Genomic DNA, 8,939 nt, shown 5'->3' with positions numbered 1-8,939 from the left:
TATATATATATATATAAAGATTAACCTTTAAGAGTCCCGAAAAAATGAAAACAAAAAAGTTGTTGAAAATGAATATCTTGTAGACTTATTTCTTGTAAGAAGTCCACAATCCCCTTTCTCCCAGGGCACTCAAATCCCATGAATTTAAAGATTTCAAGCACGTCTTCACAGAGACCTTGATACACAATGTGCCCCTCTAACAGAAGAATGATTTCATCGAAGAGCTCAAAAATCTCAAGAGTAGGTTGAAGCAAGGATACAACTGTGGTTCCACCAAGAACGTTGACAATCTATCTCAATGACCTCACTATCTCAACAGTTGCAGAGATATCAAGGCCCGTTGATACTTCATCCATGAACAATGCTTATGCTGGACCAATAATCATCTCGCCTATGTTATATTGCACATGTTCTTAGATTTGCTCATTTTAAAAGAAAGATTTACATACATACCACACAATTCTTATGTATTTGAATATATAACACCTAAACTTCAACTTTTGCATATATATATATATATATATATGACAGAGTTGTAAGTCTCATTCCACTAGTTCAATCTTCCTCATCACAAGGAATGAAGTTGACGAGTCTAGTTATTTTGAAATAAATGTACAAATCATAAAATAAAAATTTACAAGTCCAAATCATCTAGTCGGATCCTCCTCCTTGCAATTATGGGAGTTAACAGAACTCATGCTCTAAGAGTCTAACTTAACAAAATTAAGGGCCCGTTTGGGGCAGCTTATAAGTGCGACAGCATTTTTTAAGACGCCGCATAACCGTTTGGTTTGTGTGCTTTTGAAAACGCTATCTGTTATATTTGAGTCTTTTTCATTATAAGCTGTTTATCCTGAAACGCACAAGCTGCCCCAAACAGACCCTAAATGTCCCCTCTTCAGATATAAAAGTTTTAAAAACTCAAAACCCAAATGATGGTTGTGTTAATCAAAGATTTCAACCGGAGGGGTCAATATTTTAAATCAAAATTTTCAAAGTAGCTAAGTATTCAAGCTAAAATCAATCACGAAAAGCTAAAAGCAAAATTCATCCACCCTCTGCAACAATTTGTCGAGGGTGATAAACTTTCGATTGAGTTTAGCTTACAAATAGGAAATGTCATATCAAATGCATCTTTATATTCACAATCAAAAGAATTGCATTCCAGTAAGGACATGACCCGAGTACTTTAACCGAGTGGTTCTGCTTTCAAATGACACCACGAATAACAGTTAAGGCCAGAGCCCTCTGATTTGATGGTTGCTGCTAAATGATACAATTATATTACGGTCATTGTCGCAATCTGTATGTTCCCCAATGTTTTTCTATCGTATGAGTTGTGATTCATAAGGATACAATTAATTGACATAAAACCTTTTGTTTGCTAAGGTTAACTTAAATTTGTCCCCTTAGACAAACAACCACCCCAAATCTACAAGGATCTCTTAAACGACGTAACCCATGACTGCTAACAAGAATCATTCTTTTAGGTTGGGATCATGAAAACCCAAGATGATGGAACCATGGGATCTTGATCGAGTTATGTCTTCATTCTTCCACCATCCGCTTTAAGCTTCAAGTGGTGAATTCTACAATTTAAACCCTAAGTTTGCTGCTATTATAAGTTCAATTTTCCATTTTTAATGACTAGCTTTAATAGAAAGTGCTCTCCCGTTATCAAGATAGATAATTAATCATAGGGGCTTACGCAAATAGGAAACCTGAACCTCAGATCAAAAAGTCGTCGCTAAATGAGGGAGAAATCTCTGAGTAGTGTCATATCTACAATCTAATCTGTCATCTGAAAATTTGAACCTCAAAGCTCTCTCTTTCTCAACAAATCAAAAATAAAAATCAATGTACAGAGAGTTGTATTGGGGAGCGGTCGTAAATTTTCGGGGCCCACAACTTGTATTTTAGTTTTTTTGAAGGTTAATTGATGACCCAATAAGTCTTCTAAGACCGATGGGTTAAAAGAATATTTTATCTCTCAATCATAGCGTCTCAGTACATTATCCAATGAGTCATTTAAGAGTTGGGAAAACTGACACTCTCCCTAATGCCCCCTAACAAGGGTAGACACCGAAAGGTTGCCAAATAATAATATGAATTTGGACTTGCAAATAATTTAAAATATGGATTTTCAAATTTACAAATAGCTTAAAAATATGAACGTTTTTAAAATTGAAAAAATGACTTGAAATTTGAATTGTTTGGCTATTGGACATTAAAATAAAATAAATAAAAATATAAATCATAAAATGCATATTTGAAATAAAATGCATACTATGTCCAGTAAAATATAATGATGAAAGATGAATACAAAAATGATTAAATATGGGATTCGATAGCTCATTCAAAAATTTGAATAAAATTTTTAATTGAACTCTTTTATAAAGTCGATGTATAAAAAGTTAAATGTCTAAAACATCAAATAATTTCGCCATCAGATTTGCAATTTGAATTCACAAGCAGACAAAAAACGATCTTTTCAAAAAAAGTCAAAATGTGATTTTTTGTGCACACCACTGAGATAAATTAGCACAAGCTTTTAAAGATTTAAAGAATTTCATGAGGCTTAAAATAGTGTGTAACTTAAATGCAACGCCTTATGATTTGTGCAAGTGCACTATAATCTTTTCAAATGACTGTGTGAAAGTGATTTTAAGTTACGTACATTTATTTTAATAAGCGGGATGAATAAATTTCATTGATACCAATATTTGCACTTATATTTCAAAACATTTTCCAACTAAAATGCATTGTTCTAAAATATGTGCAAGTATTTTTAAATGTGCAATTAGATATTGCAAATGCATCAAACATCATATTATATTTTGAAGTGCATAAAATATTATGATTATATATATGCGTCAAGTTTCATGTAAAATGTGCAGTTTGAATACAATGAAATATGTGCACAACTTTAAAATCATATGCTTCCACATGCTCCAACCAGTATATAGAGTACTCAAATACTTGGTTCGATAAAATTGCGGGTTACCTTAAAATTAATATTAATCCATCTGCATGTGCTCCACTAAATTAATTAGTATTTAAATTTAAATGATCTGAGATTGTTGTGTGGGTTAAGGTTAAATGTTCACTCAAAAAGTTTTTGCATTGAGAAATGTGTCAAATATATGATTACATTAAATTAAAGAACCCTCATGTTTTAAAAATCAAATCCAAGATAATCAAGCTACACATTCTCAATTGGGTCCCTTGTTTAGAGGGTAGGTTTGTAAGTTTCATAGTATGATCCTTCTCTTTTTAAAGACTGGAGTCAATGAGTCTAGCAATTTCAATAATGTCAAGATAATAAGTATAAAAATTTATAAGTTCAAATCATCTAATTTGATCCTCCTCCTGATAAAAACTGGAGTTGATAAGACTATTATTTCAAATATATTAAAGTGTCAAATATCAAATAAATTATAAACATAAGTGTTTCAAATGTTTCATTGGTCTGATGATAGCTGAGTTGATAGAAAATTTCAATCGGATGTGTATATTTTCAAAATAAAGTTTCAACAAATATCTAAATAAATTAAACTGTTATAATAACTAAATTTGATCCTCTGTAAGGAGGACAGAGTTGAAAAAGTTCATATACAATCATAAACCAATATGAAGTTCGATCATTTAGTAGAAAGAAGTAAAGACAATAAGGGTCAAATCAAATGATCAAATCTCTTATGATGGCAGTATTGATAGAAGATTTCAACAACGGTATATCTTAAAAAATTAAATTTCAAAGTGGAATTGAATAAATTCAAATAATATATATATGAATTTCATCCTTCATATGCGTGATAGAGCTGAGAAGGTTCATAAACAAAAATATGTTCATATTAAGCTTAGTTTTTTTACAAAAAAGAAGCAAAATTGACAGGGTTCAATTCAAGCAATCTATACCTCAATGAAAGCTGAGTTGATAGATGATTTCAATCGGAGGGGTCTATTTTCAAAATCCAATTTCAAAAAATTTGAATGAATTCAATTGATATAATTCTATGAACATAATTCCCTGTTGGAAGAACAGAGTTGACAAGACATAGATTCAATCACATCCCTTTGGAAACAAATTCTCTGTAAACGGGGCAGAGTTGATAAGGTTCAACTCAAATGATCAAATCCTCAATGATGTCATGTTCACTAAAAATCTCAACTAGTGGGGTCAACTTTTATATCAAATTTCAAATAAAGTTTCAAAATAACAAGCTAAAACATTGAAATTAAAATCAACCACTTAAAGATTTCAAACAAATAAATAACAATATTTAAATTAAAATTAATCACTAAAAAAACTTAAAGCAAATGTCATTCACCTTCTGTAATAGTTTGTCTGGGTGACAACTCACAAAGAATGAATGTCACATTGAGTGTATTATTATATTTATACTCGAAACAACCTTATGCTAGTAAGGACGTGGCACGAGTCATTCGTCCCTGTGATTTGGCCCAACAACTTTAACAAAACTAGAGGATACAACCAGAGTTCTCTGACCGGGTAGTTTACTGTCAAATGACACAATTATATTACGTCATAACTGTAGCTTGTATATTCCCCAACAACTTCCTATCATTTGAGTTGTGAATTATAACAGTACAATTGATTGATAGAAAGTATTTTATTAGATAAATTCAACTTAAATTTGTCTCCTTAGACAAACATCCACCCCAGATCTAAAATGGTCTCTCGGATGATGCAACTGATATTTGCTTATAGAGATATTTCAATCGGGTTGGGTTAACTACCTACTTTGACTAAGTAAATAGAGACAACGATGACCCGAAATGATGGAATCACAGGATCTTGATCGGGATTATCTTCATTTCTCCAACATCCACTCTAAACTCAAAGTGATAAATTTTACAATTCAAACTCGAAGTCTATTACCATTACACGATGAATATTCAGTACTTAATGACTATTATTAACTAAAAGTGCTCTCACATTATCGGGAGGGGTAATTAATCATAGGGGTTTGCGCCTATGTGAAACCTTGAATCCCAAGTCAAAATCTCCGGGTAGTGTATTATCTACAATCCACCCTGTCTTCTAAAAAGTTGAATGCCAAAATGAAAAAAAAAACTCCCAACTAAATGAAGAGAGTCTGATGCATGAATTTTCGAAGATCGCAAATTTCTAGCAATTCCAATAAGGAAAATTTCTTTTTTCATATTTGACTAATAATATAATTATTATAATAACAATTTAGAAAAGAAAAATGAATAAATAATAAATAAAAAGCTAAATTAAATTTATTTATTATAGTTATTCATAAACTTGAGTAAATTAAGTCTGGTGAACATCACAATATGACTCTTAGATCTTAATCTAAGAATCTGTTGTCAAAAAGTCCCAACAAAAAAACACATTGTGCTAGTAAGCATTAAAGCATGACCCTTCAATTCCAATCCAAGAGTCTGTTGTCGAATGGTCCCAATAGAAATTAAACTCTATCTGATGAGCATCCGAGTGTGGCACTTGAATCTCAACCCAAGAGTTTATAATCGAAAGGTCTCAAAAAAAAGAAAAAACTCTATTGGGTAAATATTATAGTATGTCACTTAAATCTCAATATAGAAGTCTACTGTCGAAAGGTCCCAACATAAAGATAAATTCCAGGTGATTCACATTTGGGGGTCTAACCAAAATGGGTGTTAACTTTGGTATCCCAATGCATCAACATTTTACAACACATCATTCGAGCAACTTCAACGACAATGAAAACAATTTTGACATGATCTATGCATGCATCACCGCATCCGTTTTCAGTCATCTTTTTTGAGTGGCCATTATTTAGCATTTTTGATATTTCAAACTCATTGTCAGAGTTCATCCTACGAATGAGTGATGATTCAACTGGCTTCAAGATTATCAAAATATCCTGCCCTTAATCTATCTGATATCACATTCATCGTTTGCCACTCACATTATATATGATAAATTTGACTAATGAAATATATATAAATATAAATAAATATATATATATATATTGCCTCCCACAAAGCACTTCCATTAAGAGTCTTGAAAAATTGAAAGCCAAAAAAGTTGTTGAAAATGAATATCTTGATAGGACTTACTTCTTGTAAGAAGTCAGCAATCCCCTTCCTCTTGGGGCACTCAAATCCCATGAATTTAAAGAATTCAAGCGCGTCTTCACGAGGACCTTGATACACAATATGCCCCTCTGACAGAAGAATGATGTCATCGAAGAGCTCATAAGTCTCCGGAGGAGGCTGAAGCAAGGAGACAACTGCGGTTCCTTCAAGAATGCTGACAATATGTCTCAATGACCTCACTATCTCAAAAGTTGTAGAAATATCAAGGCCCGTTGATATTTCATCCATGAACAATGCTTGTGCTGGACCAACAATCATCTCCCCTACATTATAGTGCACATGTTCTTAGATTTGCTAATTTTAAAAGGAGGATTTACATACATACCGCACAATTCCTATGCATATGCATATCTAACGCCTAAACTTCAATTTTTGCATATATATATATGTATGTATGTATGTATGTATCTATATGTATGTATATATATGTATATTTACGTATGTAGATATATGTATACATATATATACATATATATACATACATCCATGTACTTATATAGATATATCTATACATTTATATATATATATATACGTGTGTGTGTACATATGTATATATATAAATGTATAGATATATCTATATGTCAAAATAGTAGTATTTGTTATGTAATATGAAAGATTTTGGTGTGTAAATGTAAAAAAGTAAAGTAAATGTGTTAGATATGTAATATCTATGAATTTAGTGGTATGTATGCATCTATTACAAATCTTAATAGCAACAATAGCTTAATGGCTTAATGAGTTGAAAAACTAAGTTAATTTACCTATGGTGACACGCTTTTTTTGTCCTCCAGAAATACCTCTTAACATTTCATCGCCTACCATCACATCAGCACAATTTTCCAATCCCAGAATCTGTAACCAAATAAGAAAATAGCTTAATATTCTCTATTTTTATTTTGTTCCTGACTTCCTCCTCCATTTCTAATTGGTGATTTTATCAATCGAACTACAAAGGGTACCTTGATAATATAATCTGTGATCATACCATTTTCTTTCCCTTCAATTGACGATGCCTGAAATATTAAAAATTTAATATTGCAGTCTTACATTTTTTTATTTATGTAAGATCTTAGCTTCATATCATGCAAAAGAATTTTGGCTTAAATGGTTTGAAATAATAAAGTTATTAATGAATTATATGTTCATTCAACCTTCATGAAGACATCTATGTCAATGTCAGGTTTGATATTTCCAGCCTTTTCTCTCCTTAGCAATTCAGTCAACAGATCTGTAGGTAGTATACATAGATAAACAGGTTAATTAAATGTTACAACCATAAGAGTTTATGAGCTTTTTCCATAATGCAGATTTGCTTTTTTTTTCTCCTCACCAAAACGATTGCCAACCCCTTGACATCTAGCAGAGAATGAAAGAGTTTCTCTCACGGTCATCTCTCCCAAGTGGAGATCATGCTGGCTTATATAAGCTGCCGTTCTTTGTGGCACAAACTCATCCATTGTATGGCCATTATATGTCACATTTCCAGAAACCTGCATCAATTTTTTTTAAGATAATCGTTTCGTTGTCTTAAGCTTCATAGGATTAAAAAAGAGTTTCATGAATTTAACAACTTAATATCATCAAAATAACAAAAAACCTTGAGATCCGATCCTAGTTTCCGAGCTAGAGCCAATAACAGTGTAGTCTTCCCTGAACCGGGGGGGCCTAAAAGCAGTGTCATCCTGTAATTTTCATGTTTAGCTTAGCTAACCGCTAAATAATTGTAAAGCCAAAGCCATTTAAATACCTGCTAGACTTGACGATTCCGCTAACGTTGTGGAGTACAGTGAATGCCTTCTTCTTGCTTGGAATTATATGAAGGTAGTTGCCGAAGAACTACAGTTAATGGGGGAAAAAAAATTAAGAAGCGACAGATCGATCTCGGCTTCGAGCTCCTAACACTATAAACTTTAAGTACCAGAAAATTCCGAGAGGAAAACTGTGTATACCTCAATTGTGTTAAGAACTGAATTGAAGAAGGAGGGCAAGTTTCTGCTTCCCAAATAAGTTTGAGCCTCAACATTTAGATTCTCGAACCGCACCTCGATGGTTGGATAATCGATTCCAACTCTGTGATACAACAAAGCGGCATTGGGAATTAACAAGACAGAGCTTCATTTAACGAAGCAGAACTCGGGCATTACATCTCATACCTACTGAATCTTTCCTTGAGCTTGAGAAGAAACCTCTCGTTATCTTCTTTAACACCTATCAGTCTCTCAAGCAGCATTCTCCTCTCCGGAAAGCTGAGGTTCTTCATTTCGATCTCTTTGAGCTCCCCATCTTCTGATTTCAGAAATCCCTTCTTTGCTCTGTCGTAGGTTGGAAGCCTCTCGAGCGCAGCCCATCTGGAATCTCTCTCGTTTTCGTCGTCCTCCCTCTTGCTCGAAGATTGGGAGAATATGGAGTCCTCCCCAGTCCAAAGAGCAGAGACCCTTCTGCTTCCCGGATGGGCCGGTTCCACAGTGTCCATTTTTTTCCCCCTGAAGATTATGAAGGGAGCGGCAAGAAAACGTTTAAATAGATGAGAGCAGAAAATATGCACAAAATTATTAACAGTATTGACGTACATGAAGTCCAAATCATATTCCACACAATGTTCTCGGGGCTTGTGTTCAGCTCATTTATATTTTGAGCTTAGTCCAAATCATATTCCACACAATGTTCTCCTTGGGAAGGGGGTTTAGGGGGCTTGTGTTCAGCTCATTTATATTTTGAGCTTAAAAATTGTGTTCGTGTTCGGCTCGCTAAGCAAACGAGTCATTCACAAACAAAGAGTCATTTTGACAACTTTAATCACGTAACTA

General features: G+C 33.1%; 1 protein-coding gene across 1 annotated transcript in view; it reads right to left on the bottom strand.

The window, feature by feature from the left end:
- The window catches only part of LOC110032605 (ABC transporter G family member 44-like), a 24,575-nt gene extending 15,971 nt beyond the window's left edge, over positions 1–8,604 (bottom strand). Inside the window, exons 1-9 of the mRNA XM_020736281.1 lie at positions 8,286–8,604; positions 8,082–8,202; positions 7,880–7,968; positions 7,730–7,814; positions 7,463–7,622; positions 7,284–7,360; positions 7,092–7,145; positions 6,894–6,984; positions 6,094–6,395 (exon numbers count right to left, since the gene is read on the bottom strand). Of these exons, the coding sequence (XP_020591940.1) occupies positions 6,094–6,395; positions 6,894–6,984; positions 7,092–7,145; positions 7,284–7,360; positions 7,463–7,622; positions 7,730–7,814; positions 7,880–7,968; positions 8,082–8,202; positions 8,286–8,392 (1,086 nt within the window). The 5' untranslated portion in view covers positions 8,393–8,604. The remainder of the gene's footprint in view (positions 1–6,093; positions 6,396–6,893; positions 6,985–7,091; positions 7,146–7,283; positions 7,361–7,462; positions 7,623–7,729; positions 7,815–7,879; positions 7,969–8,081; positions 8,203–8,285) is intronic.
- Positions 8,605–8,939: the final 335 nt, after the last annotated feature.

The sequence above is a fragment of the Phalaenopsis equestris genome, unplaced genomic scaffold (assembly GCF_001263595.1).
Source record: "Phalaenopsis equestris unplaced genomic scaffold, ASM126359v1 Scaffold000002, whole genome shotgun sequence".
Lineage (NCBI taxonomy): Eukaryota > Viridiplantae > Streptophyta > Magnoliopsida > Asparagales > Orchidaceae > Phalaenopsis > Phalaenopsis equestris.
This window is presented reverse-complemented; position numbering and strand designations above follow the sequence as displayed.